Consider the following 27,992-nt stretch of genomic DNA (forward strand, 5'->3'; position numbering starts at 1 on the left):
ATCACATTCTTCATACTACATCGCGGCATTGATCGACTCACCGATACTGGGACTGGCTCATTTATACTAAAGAAATATGTTTATTGTAATTCCTGTTGAAAATTTTGACAACTATAATTAGTATTTTGCATTATATATGTATATATATATATATATACAGTCCAGGGTGGATGAACACAGCACTCCAAATGCAACAAATCAGGCCATGTGCTCGTTACCTGGGGGTGAATCAATTCCCCAATATCCAGATAGAGAGAAATGTAAGGCTTGAGAAAGGTTCCTGTTGAACCGAAACGTTGCTGTGTTGAGGTGAAATAAATCCACTTTTGCTTTCATCCATCTTGAAGTCCTGGTGCCGTTACTACGCTCTACATTTCTCTCTATATATATATATATATATATATATATATATATATATAAACGAAAGAAATTCCACAGCACTCCGATGGTTCCAAAAAGTATGTGATTTATTCAGTCAACAGCTGCAACGTTTCCGTCCTGCTATAGGACCTTTTTCAAGCTTGAAAAAGGTCCTGTAGCAGGACGGAAACGTTGCAGCTGTTGACTGAATAAATCACATACTTTTTGGAACCATTGGAGTGCTGTGGGATGTCTTTCGTTTATGTCTTATAATCCACGGATCTGGATTACCTGCTTGCACCCATTACCGTGTTGGAATCTGTGGCAGAGTGCTGCTTATCTCTACATATATATATATATATATATATATATTTATATATATGTATATGTATATATATATATATATATATATATATATATATATACACAATCAGGAGTTGATTTATCTTTTCAGAATACCCTTGATTCAGGGTTCTGTATTTAATCCTCTATGTAGTAGACTGAGGTTTCTTTATATATACACATACATATCTGGCATTCTAGTACATATTGTCTTCCTGTATTAAGTAGGAGTGACAAGGGTTTTCCCCTTCACTCGTAAAATCCATTTTTATTGTGGATTTTCTTCACATGTCTATGATTGGCATTTGCCCTCTTCGGATATGGCTGACTGGCGTCCCCTTCGAGACTGCGCATGCGTGACATGCGCAGTATGAATACTAATGCTTCTGACAGCCCGACATTTACGAGTCTGCGTAGTAGCAGCTCGACAATGGTGATTACAGCACATGTTTTGTGTTTACGTTGAAGCCGGATCCTTACTCTCGGTGAGTCCCTCAAGTGTAGTGATATCTACACATGTGCACGATCCTATCTAATTATATACAATTAAAAGATTGTTAGACTATATAACTTTCTGTAATGTATTATGTTATGTATTACAGTCCTGTTGTGATAGTATCTTTATAACACATTCCTTACTCATTTAACGTTGCATATATGAATTCACCATGCACCTATTGGCAACCTTATATGTGTTGTTGCATTTTCTTGGCACTACTTTTTTATAATATTGGTTGTCTTATAAATGTGTGGTCATGACATGAATCTGTTCACTTGAGAAAGGCTCCTGTGTTGAGCTGAAACGTTGTGTGTATATGGACCAATAAAGCACCTTTTTCTACTTTGCTTATACCTTGGAGTCCTGCCTGAATTTTGTATTCTACTACAGCAGGTCTTTTAGCCCTGACCTGGGCAGGTCGGCACCCATCCATGATTCACAAGGCTGTGCGGCTGACATTGTATTTGGACTTTTATATATATATATATATATATATATATATATATATATACATACAGGTAGAGATAAGCAGCAGTTCGTAGTATGATAGCGGGTGCTATGCGGTCCTGACCTTGATCCAAAACGGTCCTATAGATATATGCAAAAATGATCGCAGCACTCCAAGGATAGATTTCAAATAAATATGTGGTTTATTATTCCATGTCCAATATCAAGCTACGTTTCAGTCCTCTCACAGGACCTTTCTCAAGCTAAAGTGATATGTGCAAAGCAGGGTTTTTATACCCATGTACAAACATTGCATAATCAACAGTGATCAGTATCCAAACATATAAATAAGGCCAACAATTGGCTAATATAACACAAAAAAAATCTGTGCACAGCACTGTGTAACATTATTACAAACATATTACGTCCGATGTGTAATAAAAATTGTTAAATAAACAATAAAATATACTAATTGAAAAACATCGAAAGATATGCATATTCATAAGGGGGGGGAGTTCAGAGCCACTCACCAATTGCCGAACCACAGACACATATTAGAAGCAACTAGGTTAATTAAGGTCTATGATCCTCCAGCGTCTGCAACAGTCAACAGTGCATGCGTGACAAAACGTTATGTAAGGAGAGACCAACGTCCAATCAGCAGTCGGCGTCTCACATTGTCATGACCACTGTCTATGATGGCCTATCAGATGCCGGATAGTCCCGTCATTAAAGTAACGAAGTGTCACCTTTTAGCAGCACTCATACAATACATGTTTAATACAGTATATTTTAAAAAGTTCATGCCACAATCAGACTCAGGTTAGTACTATCAATTGAGTCATGAAAAAAATTATTTGTACGTACTCCAACGAACATTAGTAAATTGCAGACCGGGTCTTTTTCTTACAATTCACATATATAATGAAGTATGTCCGACAAGGTCCATGTCTAATATGGCCTACCACCCACACTTTCGTGTGGTGGTTATCCATTATAGGCATAACGGGTCAAATGTGCATCAATTCAAAGAGACGATAGGAGTTATAATTATTATGTGGAAACTGGGCATATTCATATTAGCACGAGAATAGCATCTTAGAAAAACTAGAGGCAATTCATTGATCTGTTGATCGTTGACAGACAATAGGAAAATAAATAAAATATTCAAATAGAGAAATTTATATTTAGAAAAATCTATATTCATTAAATGTCTGTTGTTCTTAGATGGTGTGTGGCTCATTCCAATTAAATTTTTCAATTCTAGATAGAAAAAAGCAATTAATAAAGATGACTTTCATCATATCACAATTATAATTTATCACACGTCGACAGAAAATTGGTAAGGAACAAGAGCAAACTCCCTATAAAAGCAAAAATACCATCCAATGAATTTTTTTTATTATTATTATTATCTAGACATCAGCCTAGACACCTGAAAATCAACATTGAGACCTTTGGGTCTCAATGTGTCTAATTTAAAGATCCACTCTAATTCGCATTTTTTTTAGAGCAGTGAGCCTATCACCCCCACGTTTCAAAACCGGTATGTGGTCAATAATCATAAACCGAAGGTCACGTTCACCGTGTCCTTTTTCCAAAAATTTTTTAGAAACCGGTAGATCTTTCCTTTCTTTACATATAGTATACCTATGATTATTGAGGCGTGTCTTCATATCACACATTGTTTCACCAACCTATAGAAGTTTGCAAGGGCACCAAATCACATATATTATCCAATCTGAACTGCAGGTCAAGAAATGTTTAATTTTAAAATTCTGCCCAGTATGTGGATGTACAAAAACACTACCTTTTGACATTAGTGTGCAATTAATGCATCCTAAACACGGAAAGCTCCCCATTCTTTGATGTTTCAAATATAGTTGTCTTATTCCAGTATTAGTTTCAATCGTCTTGACCAATCTATCTTTCAGATTAGTGGGACGTCTATATAACATAAGGTGACAGATTTTGAACTGTTTTATCTCTCTATGTCCATCCCTTACTATTGGCCAATGATGTCTGATGATGTAACCGTATCTCATGGCTCAAATCATTGTAGGTAGAAACAAAGGGCATTCTAGCCAGACCCTCCTTTTTATGGTTCTTATGTAGTGCCTGTTCCCTTGTATATTGATGTACCCTATTTTTTTGTTTGTCTACAATTCACTTTGGTTTTTTCAAATGAATCCATACAATTTTTGGACACTAAGGTGACTATCTCTGACACTAAATTACATACTGAGCTTTTTACTAAGCCTACTGATCGCAACACTGTGATTCAATATGACAGTTATCATCCGGGAAAAATAATTGATTCCTTACCGTTTAGTCAAATGTTGCGTATCAGAAGGATAGTTGATCAGGAAGAAAAAGTGGATCCAACTTTAAGGACCGTGATCGACAATTTTTTAGAAAGAGGATATCCGCAACAAATTGTAGACAAACAAAAAAATAGGGGACATCAATATACAAGGGAACATTCACTACATAAGAACCGTAACATCGATATTGAAACTAATACTAGAATAAGACAACTATATTTGAAACCTCAAAGAATGGGGAACTTTCCGTGTTTAGGATGCATTAATTGCACACTAATGTCAAAAGGTAGTGTTTTTGTACATCCACATACTGGGCAGAATTTTAAAATTAAACATTTCTTGACCTGCAGTTCAGATAGGACAATATATGTGATTTGGTGCCCTTGCAAACTTCTATACGTTGGTGAAACAATGTGTGATATGAAGACACACCTCAATAATCATAGGTATACTATACGTAAAGAAAGGAAAGGTCTACCAGTTTTGAAACGTGGAGGTGATAGGCTCACTGCTCTAAAAAAAACGTGAAATAGAGTGGATCTTTAAATTAGACACATTGAGACCCAAAGGTCTCAATGTTGATTTTCAGGTGTCTAGGCTGATGTCTAGATAATAATAATAATAATAATAATAATAATAATAATAATAAATTTAATTGGGTGGTATTTTTGCTTATATAGGGAGTTTGCTCTTGTTCCTTACCAATTTTCTGTTGACGTGTGATAAATTATAATTGTGATATGATGAAAGTCATTTTTATTAATTGCTCTTTTCTCTTTCTCTTTTCTATCTAGAATTGAAACATTGAATTGGGATGAGCCACACACCATCTAAGAACAACAGACATTTAATGAATATAGATTTTTCTAAATATAAATTTCTCTATTTGAATATTTTATTTATTTTCCTATTGTCTGTCAACAATCAACAGATCAATGAATTGCCTCCAGTTTTTCTAACATGCTATTCTCGTGCTAATATGATTATGCCCAGTTTCCACATAATAATTATAACTCCTATCGTCTCTTTGAATTGATGCACATTTGACTGTTATGCCTATTATGGATAACCACCACACGAAAGTGTGGGTGGTAGGCCATATTAGACATGGACCTTGTAGGACATACTTCATTATATATGTGGATGGTAAGACAAAGACCAGGTCTGCAATTTGCTAATGTTCGTTGGAGTAAATACAAATAATTTTTTTCATGACTCAATTGATAGTACTAACCTGAGTCTGATTGTGGCATGATCCTTTTAAAATATACTGTATTAAACACTATGAGCTGGAGTAGATTTGCACTATAATTTACAGCAATTTTCTGGAGGTAAAAAAGTAGAAAAGTCACAAAATTTTTGCATGAAACCAAGTTTTTGCGCAAATTGTGACTTTTCTACACCAGATAACTGGTGTAAATTTATCGGGCCGTCCCTCCTGCTAAATCTCACCCAATTATTTTTGCGCCAATTGTGACTTTTCTATGCCAGAAAACTGGCATAGAGGGCTTTATAATTTTTTTTTTTCATTATTAAGGCTAATAAAATAACTTTTTTAAATGTGCACCACTAAAAATAAATATAAACGGTGGAGCGGTGTAAAGCATGCCGCCACTGTACGCTGGAGCAGTGGAAACTTGTTCTATGGCGTAACGAATCATGCTTCTCTATCCGGCAGTCTGATGGACGAGTCTGGGTTTGACGAATGCCAGTAGAGCATTACCTGCCTGACTGCATTCTGCCAACTGTAAAGTTTGGTGGAGGAGGAATAATGCTATGGGGTTGTTTTCAGTACCACCCCTAGTTCCAGTGAAGGGAATTCTTAATGCTTAAGCATACCTAGAAATGTTGGACAATTGTTGCTTCCAACTTTGTGGGAACAGTTTGGGGTTCGGACTTTTTCTGTTCCAGCATGACTATGCCCCTGTGCACAAAGCTTGGTGTGGAAAAACTTGACTGGCCTGCACAGCGCTCTGACCTTGAGGCTGGGTTCACACGACCACTTTAACGTCCGTAATCGACGGACGTATTTCGGGCGGAAGTCCCGGACCGAACTCAGTGCAGGGAGCTGGACTCCTAGCATCATAGTTATGTACGATGCTAGGAGTCCCTGCCTCTCCGTGGAACTACTGTCCCGTACTGAAAACATGATTACAGTACGGGACAGTTGTCCTGCAGAGAGGCAGGGACTCCTAGCATCGTACATAACTATGATGCTAGGAGCCCGGCTCCCTGCACTGAGTTTGGTCCGGGACTTGCGGCCGAAATACATCCGTCGATTACGGACGTTAAAGTGGTCGTGTGAACCCAGCCTCACTCTATCAAACATCTTTGGGATGAACTAGAACAGAGATTGTGAGCCAGGCCCTCTCGTCCAACATCAGTGACTGCCCTCATAAATGTTCTTCTGGATGAATGGGCAAAAAATTCCCACAGATGCACTCCAAAATCTTGTAGGAAGACTTCCCAGAAGAGTGGAAACTGATTTAGCTGCAAAAAGGGGACCAACTCATATTAATGACTATATGTATTTAGAATGGGATGTCATAAAAGCTCCAGTATGTGTTATGTGTAGGTGTCCCAATATTTTTGTCCATATAGCCTATATGCGGAACTATGAAGATCCAATAAAAATATCATTGCTTAAAACATCATGAGCTACTGAAAACATTATTACAGTAGGGGACAGTAGTTCCACGGAGAGAGGCAGGGACTCCTAGCGTCGTACATAACTATGATGCTAGGAGCCCAGCTCCCTGCAGTGTGTTCGGTCCGGGACTTGCGGCCGAAATATGTTCCGTCCTTTACGGACCAAATATGCTTGTGTGAATCCAGCCTAAATCCCACCAATAGTGGTGCAGTCAATTTTATGAGTAATAGAGTATTCCAGTCTTACGCCTGAATATTTAAAAGTGGTATTTTTTGTTAACATTTAAGCAAGCCACATTTACCACATGGGGTGCATGTCTATTAAAAACCTTAAAAGTAACTATGTACCAACAAGGCACATAAATTCTTTGACCTATGATGCGTAACCGATGGGTACTCAGGAAGATAATGTCTAAGAACATTATTGTCAATAAGATCAGCCAATATTTCCAAGGAATGTGCATAATTTCATTGTTTAAGAAATGATAGTCTACACTGAATGTTACTCAATATCTATAGAAGACTGTGAAGACAGCTGGTATATCCAGAAAATAAGCGACACATAGCACTGATTACGTACCATGACAATAAAAAATAAACTTTATTATATTGCACATAACAGCATATTGGCCATCACAAAAATAAAAACAATAATACACACAATTTAACCCCTATCCGCACCAGGACGTAACTGTCCGTCCTCGCGGGAGGTTACTTCCCGCACGAGGACGTACAGTTACTGAGTTAATCCCGGTGCACACTGTCGGCGACAGTGTGCACCGGGAACCGGGAGGTCAGCTGTCGCGACAGCTGACACTCCCCTCTTGCCGGCCAGCGGTCCTTTGCCGCTGATTTCGGCGCATTAACCCCTTAAATTCGGCGATCGGGTGCAATCGCCGAATTTTAGGGGTTTCTAACATATCGGCAGACCCCCGTCCGAAATCGCGGGGTCTGCCGATAGTTAGTATGGCAAACGGAAGCCAAACAATGGCTTCCGGGTCTGCCATGGACGGAAGCCCATCAGGACCAACCTTCGGCTGGTCCTGATAGGCTTCCTGTCAGAGTGACAGGAAGTCACTGTGTCGTTCCCGATGCACACTGTCGGCGACAGTGTGCATCGGGAACTTGGAGATCAGCTGTCCCCGACAGCTGGCACTCTCCAGTGTTGCCGATCAGCGGCTCATCGCCGCTGATTTCGGCAATTAACCCGTTACATGCGGGGCTCGATTGCGATCTCCGCATGTAGCGGGTTTGTAGCGCATCAGCAGCCCCCATGCAATCGTGGGGGCTTCTGATGCTTGTGATGGCACCCGGGGGCCAGACAACGGCCCCCAAGTCTGCCATGTATGTAAGCCTATGAGGATCAGCCTCTGCTGATCCTCGTAGACCAACTGTCAGAGTGACTGTGACGTCACACTGACAGTTGGAATACATTACACTACCTAGGTAGTGTAATGTATTCTAGCAGGGATCAGAGCTGCAGGTCAAAAAAAGAAAGTGTAAAAAGTAAAAAAAAAGTTAATAAACAAAAATATAAAGTGTAAAAAGTAAAAAAAAGTTAATAAAAATGTTTTATAAAAGTGTAAAAATAAAAGGTTTTGTTTTCCTATAATAAGTCATTTATTATAGGGAAAAAATGAAAACGTTAAAAAAAAGTACACATATTTGGTATCGCCGTGTTCGTAACGACCCAATCTATGAAACTATAATGTTAATTTTTCCGCACGGTGAACGCCGCAAACAAAATAAACGGAAAACTGTCAGCATCGCTATTTTTTGGTCACCACCCCTCCCAAGATATAGAATAAAAAGTGATCAAAAAGTCGCATTTACCCCAAAATGGTACCAATAAAAACTACAACCCGTCCCGCAAAAAACAAGACCTCCCCAGCTTTTTTGACGAAAAAATAAAACAGTTACGGCTCAGAATAGCGTGTCCCAGAAAATAAATTATTTTATAGAAACTTAATTTTATTGTGCAAACGCTGCAAAACATAAAAAAAACTATACACATATGGTATCGGCGTAATCGTACCGACCGGCAGAATAAATTAAAACGTAATTTATTGCGCACGGTGAACGCTGTAATAAATAAAGAATTTAAAGCGCTGTTTTTTGGTCACCTTAGCTCTAAAAAAGATCCTGAGGGGCCAAAATGCTCACTATACCCCTAGAAAAATTCCTTGAGGGGTGTAGATTCCAAAATGGGGTCACTTTTGGGGGGTTTCCACTGTTTTGGTCCCTCCGGGGCGTTGCAAACCCGACATGGCACTGAAAACCAATACAGCAAAATCTGCGCTCCAAAATCCAAAAGGCGCTCCTTCCCTCCTGAGCCTTGCTGTGGGTCCAAACATCAGTTTACGACCACATATGGGGTATTGCCGTAATCGGGAGAAATTGCTTTACAAATTTTGGGGTGCTTTTTCTCCTTTATTCCTTGTAAAAATGAAAAAAATCTATGTTTCCACAGAAAAATAGGTGATTTTCAGCTTCACAGACTAATTCCACTAAATTCTGCAAAAAAACTGTGGGGTCAATATGCTAACTATACCCCTAGAAAAATTCCTTGAGGGGTGTAGTTTCCAAAATGGGGTCACTTTGGGGGGGGGTTTCGACTGTTTAGGTACCACAAGACCTCCTCAAACCTGACATGGTGCCTAAAATATATTCTAAAAAAAGGAGGCCCCAAAATCCACTAGGTGCTCCTTTGCTTCTGAGGCCTGTGTTTCAGTCCATTAGGACACTAGGGCCACATGTTGGATATTTCTAAAATCTGCAGAATCTGGGCAATAAATATTGAGTTGCGTTTCTCTGGTAAAACCTTCTGTGTTACAGATTTTTTTTTATTACGAATGAATTTCGGCAAAAAAAATGAAATTTGTAAATTTCACCTCTACTTTGCCTTAATTCCTGTGAAACGCCTGAAGGGTTAAAATATTTTCTGAATGTGGTTTTGAATACCTTGAGGGGTACAGTTTTCAAAATGGGGTGATTTATGGGGACTTTCTAATATATAAGGCCCTCAAAGCCACTTCAGAACTGAACTGGTCCCTGAAAAAATAGCCTTTTGAAATTTTATTGAAAATATGAGAAATTGCTGCTAAAGTTCTAAGCCTTGTAACGTCCTAGAAAAATAAAATTACGTGAAAAAAATGATGCAAACATAAAGTAGACATATGGGAAATGTAAACTAGTAACTATTTTCTGTGGTATTACTATCTGTTTCACAAGCAAATACAATTAAATTTAGAAAAATGCTAATTTTTGCAAATTTTTGCAAAAATTTGAAGTTTTTCACAAATAAATATTGAATTTATCGACCACATTTTTTCACTAACCTAAAGTACAATATGTCACGAGAAAACAATCTCAGAATCGCTTGGATAGGTAAAAGCATTCCGGAGTTATTACCACATAAAGTGACACATGTCAGATTTGAAAAAATTATCTGTGTCCACAAGGCCAAAACAGGCTGTGTCCTAAAGGGGTTAAAAGGAGAGTGTGGAGAAACAACGTAAATAGTCCCAGTTATATGTTACCATAGTATAAACATCATGTGATGTGGTATAGTACAGAAATCTCTATCCAAAAGGATATATCATAAGCCAAATAATTAAACTCAAGAACAGAGAAGATTCTAGATGTAATATACACCTGGTCAGAAAGCACAAAATGGGCTAGGAAAACTGCACAAACCCGTGGATTGCATGATGGACCAAAAAACGAAAGATCTCCACACAGACCGCCCCCAACGCGCGTTTCGCCGTCAGCTTTCTCAAGGGGTACTGACATGATGAGATAATGGTCACCTTAAGTATAGAACAGAAGGGGAGGGCATGAAAGCAACATCCAATGGGTGCCCAGTATACACAGCCTCTGAGTATTATAATCAAACAAGAGGAAATCCGCCTACCATGCTGAAGAAATCCAGGGATGTAAATAGAGGAACGGAGCTGTACTCGTGCTTGCAGGCGCCATATTGCCCCCGCCGCGCATGCGCACCAGTGCTAAAGCAAGCGCCGGAAATCATGCCCTAAAGCATAGACATCATAGAGGTACGTACGGCGCGTGCGCACCTAGAATCTTGGAGGAGGGGCTGACGTGGCTAGACACATTATGTAAGAAAAGAGCGGTGGCCATCTTGAAACCTGGCAAGCATGCCAGGGACCCGGACATATAGATTAGGGAAGATGTACAAAATGAGGATGTCGTATATATCGATGGGGCTCTCCACCAAAAAATAATAAGGAGTGGAGCTAAAGTCCCAGCGATAGAACACAGAAGCCAAAGTTCAGGGGTAATCCCAAATAACCATGTATATATATCCACGATACACATATACTGTTCAAACACCTATAACATTGACATTAGCATCCCAATTAGACATACATAAGTCAGTATATATACATATACACATATCTTAAAGAGGCTCTGTCACCAGATTTTGCAACCCCTATCTGCTATTGCAACAGATAGGCGCTGCAATGCAGATTACAGTAACGTTTTTATTTTTAAAAAACGAGCATTTTTGGCCAAGTTATGACCATTTTTGTATTTATGCAAATGAGGCTTGCAAAAGTATACAACTGGGCGTGTTTACAGTAGAAGTACAACTGGGCGTGTATTATGTGTGTACATCGGGGCGTTTTTACTTCTTTTACTAGCTGGGCGTTGTGAATGGGAGTGTATGATGCTGACGAATCAGCATCATCCACTTCTGTTCGTTAACACCCAGCTTCTGGCAGTGCAGACACACAGCGTGTTCTCGAGAGATCACGCTGTGACGTCACTCACTTCCTGCCCCAGGTCCTGCATCGTGTCGGCCACATCGGCACCAGAGGCTACAGTTGATTCTGCAGCAGCATCAGCGTTTGCAGGTAAGTAGCTACATCGACTTACCTGCAAACGCCGATGCTGCTGCAGAATCAACTGTAGCCTCTGGTGCCGATGTGTCCTCGCTCGTCCGACACGATGCAGGACCTGGGGCAGGAAGTGAGTGACGACACAGCGTGATCTCTCGAGAACACCCTGTGTCTGCACTGCCAGAAGCTGGGCGTTCTGAAGAGAAGTGGATGATACTTCTCGTCAGAACGCCCAGCTAGTAAAAGAAGTAAACACGCCCAGATGTAACACACATAATACACGCCCAGTTGGACTTTTTCTTTAAACACGCCCAGGTGGACTTTAGCAAGCCTCATTTGCATAAATACAAAAATGGTCATAACTTGGCCAAAAATGCTCGTTTTAAAAAAAATAAAAACGTTACTGTAATCTACATTGCAGCGCCTATCTGCTGCAATAGCAGATAGGGGTTGCAAAATCTGGTGACAGAGCCTCTTTAACAGCAAAACTGTGAACATCACTACATACATATGAACATACAGAACATCATACAATTTAAAACTTCACTTAAATCTGCAATAAAACAAATAGAAAAACACATATATTAATATATATTTATACAAAAAATGAGAAGACATACGTAATTAATAGTGGAATAACTAACAGAGAGTGAGTGGGAGTGAGTGAACACACGTGCAGGTGAATGTGATCTAAAAGTGAAGATTAAAAAAAGAAATAAGAAAAAAGTGAGTGAGAAGAAATAAGGACTGCACCTGAAAGATATTAATCAATATTAGTCATACAAAAAATATATATTAGACATATATAATATATAAATCATTATATAATGTGTTATTTGAATAGCCAACAATAGTGACCTCCATACCAGTGTGTAAATATATAGTGTACAAATATATAAATATATATATATATAACAAATATATAATAGCTTAAAATTCATATGTGTAAACGAAAATACTGTATAATTGTGTATAGAGCAATTGATCCATAAGTTAGACAAAATCTCACTCAATTATGAATCTCACTGAATGTTACCTTACTGTTGGTATTTGTGACTTTGAGCTTAGTTTGCAACAGGGCCAATCCATCACATTCTGTACACCTTTTAGATGTATCTATTGCTGTACCCTTTTTCCTGAAACCATTTTTTAAGGCCTCTTCCTTGTCATTTAGAATTGCAGTCTTTGGAGCAAATTCTTCTGGTACATAAATATTGCTCCACTGGAATGTTATTGATAAGGTGTGCAGATGGATGACAGTGTTTGATGAAGTGAATTTCCAGAAGTCAGCCTTTTTAGAGCCATGCTGGTTGATGAGTATGTGAATATCAAGAAAGTCAATTTTTTTACAACTTATTTGATGCGTCAATTTAAAGGGAACCGGTCACCAGCATTTCACCTATTGAACTCTACTAAACCCTCGCTGGCCGCTGCTGTCAAAAGTTCATTGCCGTTATCCACTCTCCTAAACTCCTCCTCCGACCGTAAATAACGGTCTGCAATTCAGCAGTCTCGTTCGTTCCTCTTCTTATGCCTGCCCACCGCCGAAAACTGGCCCGCCCACCGCCGAAAAATGGCCCGCCCTAAATACCGAAATCTCGTCTGAGTGCGCATTCACCCATCATGTATAATCCAAAGCCCTTCCCTGCTTCGTCCGGGCCTCAAATCTAGTTACTGTGCATGCGCTGCTATGGTGTCCCGTTGTGCGCACGCACTAGAACAGGACATTGATGCGTAAGCGCAGAATTTTGTGTGTACTGGGGGGACACGAGGAGCTGTGAATCAAAAGTAAGGAGGCAGGGTAACTTGGAAAGGCTTGGGGAATGAAGATATGACTTTTCAAACGAAGATGTGACTCTTTTATGCTCATTAGCATACAGTGCTAAAACACAAAAAAATTAATACTAAAGGTACAGAGCCTACTTAGAAGATAATTATAGGTTACATAAAAACGATTTTTCACCCACTTCCACAAGGTATTGCTGGTTTCATAGGTAAAATGCAGGTGACAGGTTCCACTTAATGTAATATGCATTCTGATTCAATGTTTGTATAACTACATTCAAATCCTAAAAGGAGCCCTGCCAGATTACAAGTATATCATCCAAATACCTACCCCAGAAGAGTACTTTATTGATGAACGGTACTGGATCAGTAAAAAAGATATTGCTCTTCCACAGTCCCAAGTACAAATTAGAGCATTAGTGTGCACACCCCACCCCCATAGCTGTTCCCTGAAGCTGCAGGTAGGTAAAGTCTGCTTAAAGGAGTATTCCAGCATTCCACTGGATAGGTGACAAATGCTAGATCGGTAGGGGTCCGACCGCTGGGACCTCCACCAATCTCCAGAACGGCCCCAGCCCCTCATTTTTCCCAGCAGCAAGACGGCAACTTGGAGTTTGAATGGATCGGAGGCCACTCATGCGCAGTACTACTCCATTCAAAGTCTAGAAGGATGACGGAAACAGCCGAGAACAGCACAGCAGTCAGACCCCAACCAATCGAGCATTTTTCACCTATTTAGTGGATAGGTGAAAAATATTATATGCTGGAATAGCCCTTTAAAGATAAAAAAAAATGTTGGGACAGAATGAATGAGAATGCATTAACCACCTGGGATCAACTCAGGACACCTCATCCATAGCTCAGTGCACACTTGTGAATAGTAAAAATAACTAGAACAGAAGGCTGTAATTTTATAATTTAAAACCATGAACCGATACTAGATTTATATAAATCCTTATATTTTTATATATATGTTTGTATAACATTTATATTTCTTAAACAGTAACTGTTGTTTTAGGTAATATATATGTAAAATTTATAAAAATGTTTTAAAGAGTAACTGTCGTAGGTGAATTTTTAGAATAAGCTCTCGCAGATTCCGTCACATTTGCTAGAAACAGTTGCACATCATGCAGCGTTATTCTCCTCATAAAATAAACAGATACCACAATGGAACACGACAGTCCCGGTTATAAGTGAATGCGGAAAGTTAGGCGCCATTGGTGTCTGTCACTCCGTCATTTATTTATTTTTTGCTCCTATGAAAGAAATAAAACCGAAATTGAATATGCATATGTGAACTCAGCTGAAGACAGATTTTACCAATGAATTGAGCGTAAGTAATCAGTGCAGGAGAGAGGAAGAGGGGACTCTGATTAGTGGATAGAGGCATTTTTCTGTAAAATGATATATTGCAAAGTTTCTTATCTACACTTGTAGTATTGATTTATGCCCCCCAAAAAAAGAAACAACAGTTACTCTTTAAAGAAAACGGATGAAAGGAGCTTTCTAAGAAAAATGTTAGATTAACCTCTTATGGACAAAGGGGTTTTAGGGTTTTTATGTAAATAAAGCTTAATTGTTGTGTAATGAAAAGTTTGACAAATTTTCTTGTGCATCCAGAAGTTGAAAGGCAAGAAATACTCAGAGATACCGAGAAAGGTACAAAGTCAGCATGTTTCCCAATTCCTAGGCAGTAATTTGCAGCCACAGAGATTAGGGTGTTCCCAGAACCCTTATCAATCAGGCCCCTACTGAGTTTTCACCGACAGACCACCAGAGAGGGGGCTAATATGGGCAGTTACAGTTGCATAGTTTCCAAACTCCTGTCACAAAGGTTTTGCGCACCAAGTAAACAGAGTCACCCACTGTCGGATGGAAGCGAAGGTGTCTGCCAATTGGGCCCTTCCCAAAGGCTGTTTATGCCCCAGTGGTGCTACCCACACAGTGCAGGGCAGCAAGGCCGTTTGAGAGTCCACTCCCATTATATTGTCTGCCTACCATGCTTATGCCACCCTGGAATAAAGTGCCACGTCCTTGAGAGAGAGAAAGAAAGAAAGAAAGAAAGAAAGAAAGAAAGAAAGAAAGAAAGAAAGAAAGAAAGAAAGAAAGAAAGAAAGAAAGAAAGAAAGAAAGAAAGAAAGAAAGAAAGAAAGAAAGAAAGAAAGAAAGAAAGAAAAAGAAAGTAAATTTTTGTTCATATTTTAAGCCTTCAAGTCCACAGTTATGCACTTTCTTTTGAGAACTGCTGGGAAGAACTTGTTAGTGACTGATATTTATATGAATTTTACTGCCTACTCCTTGATATGAAATTGTTAAATAAATCTCTTGAAAACTACTGTGAGCCTTTCTCACAATGGCAGAGTATCAAATAATAATGCCCACTTTACAGTCATGATGCCCTGTGACACTAATAATGCCTACTTCGTGCCCCCCCCCCCCAGAGTAAGAATGCCCCCTTAGTTCCCACACAAAGTAAGAATACCCTTTTTGTGTCCCCACACAGTAAGGATATCTTTTAGTTCCCCCACAAAGAAATGATGCCCAATTAATACCCCACACATAGTAATGATGCCCACTTAGTGGCCCCCACAAAGTAGTGATGCCCCCTTAGTGCCTCCCCACACAATACTAGTGCCCCTTATAATAAAAAAAAGTATTACTAACCTAGGCCTGTTCCCACAATAAACGGAGAAGCTCATTCTTCAGGTCTCTTCCGACCTGTGCAGTCAGTGGCTCGGTGGAGGCAGGCACGATGATGTCACTGCATCACGTCGGCCTGCACCTAGTTAGGTGTCACAGAGTTAATGGTGGAGCAGGGATCTGATGACTCCCTGCGCCACCATCCTAAGGACCCAGATACAATTGAAAGTTTGTATATGCACCCTGGGGACGCAAATACGACTGCTATGGCGGTAATTACGCCATTGCATATATTTCAACTGTATCCACGTCCTCGTGTGGTGTGAAGCTAGCAATGGTTATGGGAGACCAGGTTGAGGAAGAGATAGACCACAGATCATGAGTAGCCACGGCCATTCTCATGGTTATAAAAAAAAAGAATTGCTTACATAGAACACAATACAGCTAAGGCTCTGTTCACATCGGGGACCCTGAACAGACACAAATGGAAACCAGAGGTTTCCATTTCCATCACCATTAATTTCAATGGTGACGGATCCGGTGCCCATGGTTTCCGTTTGTCTCTGTTGTGCACCGGATCCGTCGTTTTGCCGAAAGCAATAGCGTAGTCGACTACAGGTCCGGTACACAACATAGACAAATGGAAACGATGGGCACTGGATCCGTCACCATTGAAGTCAGTTTGTGTCTGTTCAGGGTCCCGTTCTGACGGAATGTGCCGATGGAACATCAGAACGGGACCCCAACGCAGATGTGAACAGAGTTTAAGTAATATATAAATGTAAGCTGTACTGATGTCATCAAGTAAACATTTTATATAAATAGACTATATATGTTCATAATTGTGCTAGGTTAATACATAAGGTTGGATATTGGCTTAGTACCACTTTTTTCATGACATATAATAGAATGTAAGTAGATGCAATTATTGCAACTTAATTTTTTATGGGCCTCATATCAGCGTTCGTTTTCCATTGATGGGTTCCGTAGGAGCATTCCATTGCAGGAACCCATCAACGGAAAGGCTTCCGTTTACATTACCATTTATTTCAATGGTAATGTTTCTGTTACCAATGGTTTCCGTTTGTCTCCGTTCCGTAAGGTTTCCGTCAAGAAAAACGGAAACCATTGAAATCAATGGTAATGTAAACGGAAGCTATGGTTTCCCGCTTGCCATGGGTTTCCCTGACAGAAAGTTCAGACGGAACTCATCAACGGAAAGCGAACGCTGATGTGCACACACCCTAAAGTATAAAATACAGAAATAATCCTACACAATAAACTACATAAAGACAGAGATGTTACTTGTTGGTGTAAATGATTCTATTATATGCCACTGCTCCGTTGTGTAACATTTGCATAATGGTTTGAAAGACATTTGCATGATTAAAGATTCTGAAAGATAAATTGATGAGAGGAGAGCTGGTTAATCTCAGAATCCTTCTACAGCGTCAACAGAGTTTGTCATGTTCCTGATAATGCTCTGGGCTCCATGCCTTGTATTTCTGGTGACACATATCTCATGTAAGGTTGACAAACAAAGACACTGAAAAGAAAGGTGTACCATAAGTGACATAACAGCTGTTAGCACTACATACATTTAATTTATTTAGTCTTTCTCTTCTTATTACATTATGTTTCACAGATGGAGATTGTCAACCTGTCTTGGTCCAGACACCAACTCAGGAGTTTGCGGTTGGTCAAAAAGTTGAAATCCCTTGCACTTTGAGCACTGGGCTAAACTTTGACATCTACAGAGTCATCTGGCTTCAGCAGAAGAATAATAATGTTATAAGGATGGTTTACCACTTCAGAACAGGTAACACTCAAGGCAGAGGACCTGGGATTCCTGATCGTTTCTCAGTGACTGATGATGTACCCAACAGACGCTGGTATTTGGTGATCTCTGGTGTGCAACCAGACGACGATGCAGATTATTTTTGCACAGCATACTTTGATGAAACTTACAAGTAACACAGTGGTATAGAATGAGTTGAGTTTAGCTCAAAACACCTTTCCTCTACTTCTTACAGACAGAACAGGAAATAAACAAATGCAACACATCAGCAAACATACTGTCAAATATAAATAAGGCTACATTCACACGAGAGTGACAGATTTCCGTGCGTAAAAAACGCCCGTTAAAGCTGTCCTTGTGCATTGTGTTATGCATCAGTGTGCTTTACGAGTGGCATTTGTTTTTCACGCATTCGCAAGCACGTCTTTTAAAAAAAAATGTAATTGATGCATAAAACACGGATGTGTGTCCGTGTGCTGTCCGTGATTTTCACGCACCCATTGATTTAATGGGCGGCTAGGGGTGTAAAAACGGATCCATATAGGACATGCATTGAGTTCTACGCAACGGACACTCGCTGCGTGAAAACTCACTTATGTGTGAATAGCCCCATTTAAATCATTGGGGGTCGTGTGTTGTGCGTTGTTTCAATTCACAGCACATGGACGAATTTCATGTTCGTGTGAATGAGCCCTAAGGGTATGTGCACACACAAAATCAAAAACGCCTGAAAGTGCAGAGCTGTTTTCAAGGGAAAACAGCTCCTGATTTTCAGCTGTTTTTTAAGCAAACTCGCAATTTTCATGGTTGTTTTCGGAGCTGTTTTTCTATAGAGTCAATGAAAAACGGCTCCAAAAACGGCTCAAGAAGTAATATGTACTTCTTTTTCGTGGGCATTTTTTTACGCGTCCGTTTTTAAAAACGGCCACGTAAAAAAATGGCCTGTCGGAACAGAACGCTGTTTTTCCCATTGAAATCAATGGGCAGATGTTTGGAGGCGTTCTGCTTCCAATTTTACGGCCGTTTTTCGTCCGTTTACGGCCCGAAAAAACGGCCAAAAATAAGCCGTGTGAACATACCCTCAGAGTGAGAAGTCATCAGTATCTCCTGATCTCCACAGATAGCACCAGGCGTATTTCAACCTGGAAATGTAATCTGTGACATAACTAGAGTCCTATGTGCCCCAGGGCATATTTTACACCTGGGCATCCCCCTACCTATTTCTCAGATGTGCAGGACCCAGTGGCATTGTGAGTCTCAAAGACAACATAGCTATGACAGTTTTCTATGTATGATAGCATACCCCTAAATCATACAGTCATAACGTTAACACATAATACCACTATCTACTATAGAAGGAACAAATATCACCATACTGTTGCTGAACAAAACCCAGTATACCAAGGCCAATATTACGAAAATACCACTATACAAGGGCCGAACAATACCGCTACACCATGCCACATATTACCAACCAAACAGTGACTGAGTAATGCCCATATTCTGTTACTGAATAATACCACCACACCATGACCACTACAGAGTGACTGAATATTACCACCATATGTTACTAAATAAAATCCACTATAAAGATAAACAATATTACCACCATACTTCAACCACTTAGTGGTAGATACCAGTCCTACATAGGTGCTCTGCAAATCATATAAGTGATTACAGCACAATTACATCCAGTGACTCACAGGTGACGTCTTCTCAGATTGGATTCATTCAATTTCTCTTTTCTTCTTCATATAGGCAAGACCGCCATGATGACTTTTTCTAGCCCCAACTTGTCTCTGCAGAATTTCTAACACATACATTTTAGGCTACTTGATATTCCAGCATCCTCCCCAACATATTCCCAAAAAGTAATAATGCCCCTTTAGTCCCCACACTGTAATAGAGCTCCACTTGTTGTCCCACACAGTAATAGTGCCCTCCAAACAGTAATAGTGCCACCACACCATAGTAATGTTTTCCTTTGTGCTCCCACACAGTAGTAGTCCTCTTTTGTGCCCCCATATAGTAGTTCTCTTCCTTTGTGACCTATATAGTATTTAGGCCCCCCATATAGTAGATAGGTGCCCATATATAGTAGTTAGGTACCCCCATACAGTAGTTAGTAGCCCCCATATAATAGATAGGTCTCCCCATATAATAGTTAGAACCCCATATAATACATAGGTGCCCCCAAATGGTAGATAAGTGCCCCCATATAGTAGTTATGTGCACCTAAATAAGCCAAGTAATGGAGCTGCACAGTAAGGGAATGCCGAATGGCGGGTGCTAGCTTCCAGGCAAGCGACCACTTCAACCTTGAAAATGCACTCATTGAAAGGGTGAAACAATGCTTTTGTGGACACTTGGTAAATGAAAGTTTTTTTTATTGGATAATACCCTTGGAGTGCTGCTTCCGTTCGTGGATTGTAGATAAGTGCACCAATGTAGTAGTTAGGCCCCACATACAGTGATTAGACCCCCATATAGTAGTTAGACACCCATATAGTAGATAGGTGCCCCCATATAGTAGATAAGTGCCCATATATAGTAGATAGGTGCCCCCATATAGTACATATGTAACCCTGATTTAGTAGTTAGGCCCCATATAGTGGTTAGGTCCTCTCCTCCATTAATAGTGCCTCCCCATATAGTAGATAGGTTCCTCTAACTAGTTGTTAGGCTCCCCATATATCAGTTAGGCTTCTCTCCTCCATCAATACTGCTTCCCCATATGGTAGATAGGTTCCCACAAATAGTAGTTAGGTTCCCCATATAGTAGTTAGGCCCTTCTCCTCCATTAATAGTGCCACCTTTGCGCCAATGAAAAAAAAAATTCAACTCCCCTAACCCCGTTCTCACAAAGAGCTGCTGTGTCTTCTGCCTGCTGTCCAGCTCAAGCAGCGCGATGCAGTGTTGTGATCACACCACCTGTGCCGTGACGTCAGGCTGATGCCCTCAGCAACCTCTAGTAGCCCACAGGCCTAAAACAGCCTGTGGCTTACCAGAGTTAATGGCTCTTTGCTCCGCCATAGTAAACTATGCAGCGATGGCACTGAGGCAGAGGTCTTGCGGCCTCCTTCCCCTCTATTTGTTACACCCTTGCAGATCATGTCTTCACCAGTAGTACAATCTTTCCCATAGGCGTAGCTGAAGACTCATGGGCCCCGATGCAAAAGTTCTTATTGCCCCCCCCCCCCGCAAACTTCTCATGGCCGACGATCCGCAGCTTTCAGCTGCATCGCTGGGTCTCCTAAGTGACCCAACAATGCAGCACTAGAAGCCAGGGGCGTCACTAAGGCCTTAAAATGTCAGGGGAAGTAGCCCCAATACATATTAATCCGCCCCAAAAAAAATGTATGTGTGTAAATAAGACAGCATAGCATATCTATAGCACTACGACCCTATCAACTATAGATAGGATTAGATACAGTGGCTCAGCAGACAGTATCACACATGATAGGATTAGATACAGTGGCTCAGCAGACAGTATCACACATGATAGGATTAGATACAATGTCTCAGCAGACAGTATCACACATGATAGGATTAGATATAGGGCCCAACAGATAGTATCACACATGATAGGATTAGATACAGTGGCTTAGCAGACAGTATCACACATGATAGGATTGGATACAGTGGCTCAGCAGACAGTATCACACATGATAGGATTAGATACAGTGGCTCAGAAGGCAGTACCACACATGATAGGATTAGATACAGTGGCTCAGCAGACAGTATCACACATGATAGGATTAGATACAGTGGCTCAGCAGACAGTATCAAACATGATCGGATTAGATACAGGACTCAGCAGACAGTATCACACATGATAGGATTAGATACAGGACTCAGCTCGCTGACATTGCGGCTCCAGCGCTGGACCCAGGAAAGGTAATAATAATAATTTTGCTTCTTTATGTGTTACTGATTATTTTTGTGTGTTTGTGTTTTTTTACAGGTCCGGTTGTTGGACTACTTCGGATACGAGGACTTCAATGGCAGCGTTTTTTTTATACTCAATAAAATGGTTAATGGGGTGTAAAGGATCTGCCAGGCACAACTTCTGTGTATACGCCTATAGGTAATCAGTCTGCACCTGAGTCTATGTCTCTGAGACTGACTCCAGCTTCCACCACTCAGGATGGCAGGCTTAGGAGTGGGAGAGCCTATCGCAGCCTGGCCAGACGGAGCTAGCTCCCGCCTTCTGTCTATTTATACCTGCCTTTCCTGTTCCTCCTTTGCTTGTGATTCTTCTCGTGTGGTTTCCTGGCCCAGCTACAGCTTCTGACTATTTGATCCTGCTCCATACTGACCCTGGCTTTCTGACTACTCTCCTGCTCTGCGTTTGGTACCTCGTGCACTCCTGGTTTGACTCGGCTCGTTCACCACTCTTGTTGCTCACGGTGTTGCCATGGGCAACTGCCCCATTTCCCTTTGCTTTGTGTTCCCTTGTCTGTTTGTCTCTTGCGCTTACTGAGCGTAGGGACCGCCGCCCAGTTGTACCCCGTCGCCTAGGGCGGGTCGTTGCAAGTAGGCAGGGACAGAGTGGCGGGTAGATTAGGGCTTACTTGTCCATTTCCCTAACCCCGTCATTACATGGGGGTTGTGTTTTTTTATTTCAATAAAATATTTTTTCTATGTGCTTGTATCTTTTTAAACTTTATTATCACCGCCTTAGTAATGGCCGCTGGCTGATTGACAACCTCCATTACTAAGGCGGGGCTTAATGTTAGCCGGTGCAAAGGCCAACACTAACCCTCGTTATTACCCCAGGGGTACTGGGAAGAGCCGGGTACGAACCAGTACCCGACCATCTGTAGTGACGGGCAGGCACCGGGGCGGCCGCAGGCTGGCAGTATTAGGCTGGGGAAGGCCAAAAACAGTGGCACCTACCACCCTGGTAATGCTGCCTGCTGCTGTGTTGTATCTGGCTGGTTATGAAAATTGGGGGGGGACCCCACATCGTTCTTTTCAATTTATTTTTTTTTTTTAAATGACGTGGGGTCCCCCCCATTTTTCATAAACAGCCAGATACAATAAAGCAGCAGCAGCAGCCTAGAATCACAAGGGTGGGAAGGGCCACTGTTTTTGGCCTTTCCCCTCCTGATAATACCAGCCTGCGGCCGCCCCAGTGGCCAACCATCACTGCACATGGTCAAGTACTCGATGGTACCCGGCTCTTCCCAGCACCCCTGGTGGCGGTGGGTACCGGGGTAATAAAGGGGGTTAGTGTTAGCCTCTGCATCGGCTAACACTAAGCCCCGCCTTAGCAATGGATGCTGTCAATCAGCCGGCGGCCATTACTAAGGCGGTAGTAATATAGTTTAAAAAAAAAACACAATGACATAGAAAAAATATTTTATTGAAGTTAAAAAAAAAACACACACAACCCTCATTAACCATTTTATTGATAATAAAAAAAAAGCCGTCATCGAAGTAGTCCTGGAATCCGACGTAGTTCAACTACCGAACCTGTAAGAAAACACACAAAAAAAACGATTAGTTACACCTGTGTTAGGCTTAGATACAGAGCCCATGTGTGATACTGTCTGTGGGACCCTGTATCTAAGCCTACCACAAGGTAGGCTTAGATACAGGGTCCAGCAGACAGTAATCTTATACAGTATAAGATTACTGTGTGCTGGGGCCCTGTATCTAAACCTACAGTGTGGTAGGCTTATATACAGAGCCCATCAGACAGGATCACACATGGGCCCTGTATCTAAGCCTACCATGTGATTGGCTTAGATATAGGGCCCAGCAGACAGGATCACACAATCTGTGATCCTGTCTCATGGGCCCTCTAAGCTTGCTACATCGTAGGCTTAAAGGGGTTGTCCAGTCCCTAAACATTGATGGCCTATCCACAGGATAGGCCATCAATAGCTGATGTGTCGGGGTCCGTCTCCCAGGACCCGCCAATCAGCTGTTTTGAAGGGGCCGCAACACTCGTACGAGAGCTGCTTCCCCTTCATTTCACTTACTCGCTCACACTGTGAATCGCCGACACCGATTCACAGTGTGACCGGAATAAAGTGACCGGAATGAAGGGGAAGCAGCTCTCATACGAGTGCTGAGGCCCCTTCAAAACAGCTGATTGGCGGGTCCCCGGAGTCGGACCCCGCCAGTCAGGGCTACTAATCTTACCTTCCTCTTCAGCCGCGGCGGAAGTTCTGTCCTCTCGATGTTGTGCGCGGCGCATAGCGCTGTGACGTCATGCGCTGCGCACAGCGCTTGACGTCAGGACCTCCGCTGCGATCCGGAACCAGGAAGGTAAGTACAGTCTGTTACTATAGTAACAGGGGCCCACGGCCCGAGTTACTATAGTAACTTTTTATTGATGTGGTGCGGGGGGCCGTGGGCCCCCCTGGCTTCGGGGCCCGGTCGCAATTGCGACCGCTGCTACCCCAATAGCTACGCCACTGATCTTTCCCATACAACTCATTGGGTAAGACTTACACTACTGCTCATTAATTTTAATACAAATTCGTTGAAAAGGATGAACGTGATACGTGTGCTTTGTACAAACATGAGTCTAAATACTTTCATCACTCGCACGCATGCATCGTATTTATACATTATTTATATAAATATCCTTGAAAACTGTAGTTTTTAAAGATACGGGACTATGAAACCTGTGTTAAGAAGAAACGGTCTTTGTTTCCCACTAGCAACCAATCACCGCACAGTTTTCATTTTTCAAGTTTAGAATATGAAATAAAAGCTGTGCTGTGGTTGCTCTGGGCAACAACTAAGACAGTTTCTATTTTACACAGGTTTCTTATTCCCACTGTACACTGCAAAAGAACTCCGGTGTTTGCCTTGTATTGTGATACTGTGGAAACTTGTTAAAACATGTAAAGTAGTCTTGTAAATGGCTCCCAGGATGAAGTTATTATTCAAAAAATGATCTGCCATACTTGCTTTGACAAATGCAGGGCATATTCTGCGGGAAATTGCTCGCCTGGAGAAGGTTTCTCTTGGTGGCGCGCAGTGTACCCTCAAGAAGTACGCCAAAAACAAGAGTGTAATCAGATCCATGCCACTCTGATTTACAAGGAAGAAAAGCGTGTCAATCGCGACTGTCAAATGCCACCTTGTAGTCATTTGTTTGAAGGCATGTGTTTCAGCCAGAAAACTGTTGTCTAGGCCTATAATAAAAAAGAAGAGGCTATTGTGGGCTAAACAGCTCAGGCGATAGACCACTAGTCAATGGAATAAGTTTCTTTTTACAGACGAATCGAAATTTGAGGTGTTTGGTTTCCATAAGCGAAAGTTCGATCGTCTTGTCTTGCAACAGGTGAGCTCATGCTTCCAGCTTGCATTTAGCCACAGTAAAGCATGAAAGTGGTTCTATCATCGTCTGGGGATTTTTCGGAGGTGGTGTGGTTGGTGGCTTACTAACAATCAAAGGAACCATGGACTCCAAGTTCTACCACAACATCCTAGTGCGCTATGCCATCCCTTCTGGCACCCGTATTAATGGTTGTGGTTTCATGCTACAGCAAGATAATGACCGAAAACATATCTCCTGTCTTTGCAAAAAGTATGTTCAAACTAAAGAACGACAACAGGTGCTGAAGAACATGGTTTGGCCACCCCAGAGTCCCGATTTCAATCCAATTGAACTCCTTTGGGATCATCTGCACAGGTCTGTTCGAGATGTGCAAATCACCTTTGGGAGTTGCTACAAGAGACGTGGGCTGCAATCGGATCTTAATCTTTAGATATGTTCACAGATAGAATGCCGGCTTTTGCACTGCTGTGATTGCTGCTAATGGTTGATACTTTGATAAGAGTAAAATTATATGTAATCCAGGCTTTATTTGTAAACAATGTTCATGAGTACAAAACATTTTTATTTGCCTAAATATAGTAAATTCTTATTCATCTCAAATTATCTATTTTTGTTAATTTCCCAAAAATCAATGATTTGGGTAGTGTATTGAAATTAATAATCAGTGCTGTACTAAGCAAAATAGGCCAGAATTCTCTCACAAAATAGGCCAAGAAAATAAAGTCCATGGAGACACTTCTACACTTATCTCGAAAGTTTTGAAAAGTTCCTAGAAAAAGGTGTGTGGCTAAAAAGAGTTGCAAAATGTGCCAAATTATCAAAGGAATGCACCATATTTTAATGCAAAATATTGGTGCATATTCATGCCAGCCAAGAGGTAGTATAAGGAAGAGTAATGTGTCTACAAAGCCTAGTTAAAAGGGTTATTCCCATCTTATAAAGAGATGAAATATCACTAGGATCTGGAGAATGAACCTTGATCTTTACCACCCATTGACCTTTTGTCTGTACTTTTACTCTGGATCTCTGTTTTTTATGACTTTGCTCTTCACCTGTGACCATTTCTTTGTCTCTGGAATGAAAAAAGTGTACACAGCTCCACATGGTGCAAGATAAACCTGATAGGTGGGGTAATTCAAATATAGGTATGTGATTGCACTCACCTAGAGTAGTTGTACTGGCAGGTACAACTAGTGCAGTAAGCATGAATCAGTAAAAATGGTTGCAACTTTCAAAATCCAACGACCGGCATCATGGGAGTGGTGCCGCAGAACAATGGCAAATTAAAAATTATTTAAAATAGGATATAAATAGAAAGCGCTACACATAAAAGATAGATGGGCTGAATAATAAAAACATGAGCATTTATTTGCAAAAAACAGGCAACGTGTTTCAACGCAGAACCTGCGTCTTCATCAAGCCAAAATATTTTTGCAAATAAATGCTCATGTTATTATTATTCAGCCCATCTATCCTTTATGTGTAGCGCTTTCTATTTATATCCTATTTTTAAATAATTTTTAATTTGCCATTTCTTTGTCTGACCTACTGGTCATTCTCAGGATCGGTTGGGGTCTCAGAGGTCAGACCACCACAGAGTTAAAGTGATGGCATAGCCTAGCGATATGCCATCAATTTAGAACATGGGAAAACCCTTTTAAGTAAGCATAGTAAGTATAGTTGGGTAGGCTGGGTCAGCAACTGGGTTAGCAATAAATAACTAGAAGGTCAGACCAAGAAAACAGGTCAGGAAAAAGGCGATTTAAAATATGGTTGTAGAGATCAGAGGTCACTAGCTAAAACACAAAGCAATTACACCACCAACTTAAAATTGTTAAGAGAGTAGCAAGAGTTCCAGTCAAGAATCGGAAGGGCATCACAAGATACTCGTAATGTCTGTCTCGGGTGTTGAATGTGGTCTTTCATTCGTCACCTTGATGGATCCAGATCAAGTTAAGTCCCGCGTAGATACAGCTTTGTAAAAATCTTGGCTCCACAAATTCGGTCAAAGAGCTCCGAAATTAGCGGCAAGGGATACTTGTTCTTGACCATGATCTGGTTTGGACCACAGTTATCAATATAGGGTCGAAGAGCTCCATCCTTCTTTTTAGCGAAAAAGAACCTGGCTCCACGAGGAGATGTGGAGTCTGGGAGTAACTTGATGGTTGATAGCTTTTGGCAAGACGAGAAAGGCAATCTGTTCCGAGTGGAGGATTCTGACTTGAAGTGTCAGCGGTCAGAGGAACTGTGACCAAATGGAGACGATCTACTAGATTCTGCTGAATAAAATTTGCAGGCTCTCCGGAATCTAGATAGGCAGAGACGGTGTGTGATTTCTCTCCAAAGACAATGGTTACTGGAATGGATAATTTGGGAGAGGATTTGGCATTTGGCGTCGTTACACCTAGGGTGGTCTCTCCAACCAACCTTAGGTGCGGGAATTGCCCAGCTTTTGTGGACACTGATGCACAAAATTGCCTTTGTGACCACAATACAGATACAGTCCTGCAGAGCGTCTGCGCTGTTTCTCCTGATCGCACAACTTGATTCTATCCACCTACATTGGCTTATCAGGTGGAACAACTGGAGAAGGCAGCAGGGGTCTCAGGAACGTGGGTGCCAATCTATAGGACCATCTCTCCCGGCGAACCTCCTGAGGATGTTCCTGGATCCTCAAGTCGATCAGGGTCGCCAACAGGATAAGGGCATCCAGAGTGCAAGGAAGATTGCCAGCTGCTAGCTCGTCCTTGATGTGTGGAGACAGTCCTTGCCAGAAAGTAGCCACCTTGGCCTCATTATTCCACGCCAGCTCCACCACCAGTATATGGAAGGAGATTGCGTACTCTCCTACAGCCGATTCCCCTTGCTTGAGGGTTAGCAGTGAGGCAGCGGCAGAAGATGTTCGACCTGGTTCTTCGAACACCATGCCAAAAGTCTCTAGGAATCGCAACAGATCAGAAAATTCCAGACCCTCTCGTTC

At 41.3% G+C, this 27,992-nt stretch overlaps 3 protein-coding genes across 3 annotated transcripts in view; all 3 read left to right on the forward strand.

Moving 5' to 3' along the window:
• The window catches only part of LOC142657153 (immunoglobulin lambda-1 light chain-like), a 542,745-nt gene that overhangs the window by 471,856 nt on the left and 42,897 nt on the right, over positions 1-27,992 (forward strand). The gene's annotated exons all lie outside the window — the stretch shown is intronic.
• Positions 1-27,992, forward strand: part of LOC142657142 (immunoglobulin lambda-1 light chain-like) — a 182,518-nt gene that overhangs the window by 114,741 nt on the left and 39,785 nt on the right. The window lies entirely within an intron of this gene.
• The window catches only part of LOC142652482 (immunoglobulin lambda-1 light chain-like), a 48,526-nt gene continuing 36,609 nt past the window's right edge, over positions 16,076-27,992 (forward strand). The window contains exons 1-2 of the mRNA XM_075828131.1: positions 16,076-16,139; positions 17,557-17,794. Of these exons, the coding sequence (XP_075684246.1) occupies positions 16,076-16,139; positions 17,557-17,794 (302 nt within the window). The remainder of the gene's footprint in view (positions 16,140-17,556; positions 17,795-27,992) is intronic.

The sequence above is a fragment of the Rhinoderma darwinii genome, chromosome 1, assembly GCF_050947455.1.
Source record: "Rhinoderma darwinii isolate aRhiDar2 chromosome 1, aRhiDar2.hap1, whole genome shotgun sequence".
NCBI lineage: Eukaryota > Metazoa > Chordata > Amphibia > Anura > Rhinodermatidae > Rhinoderma > Rhinoderma darwinii.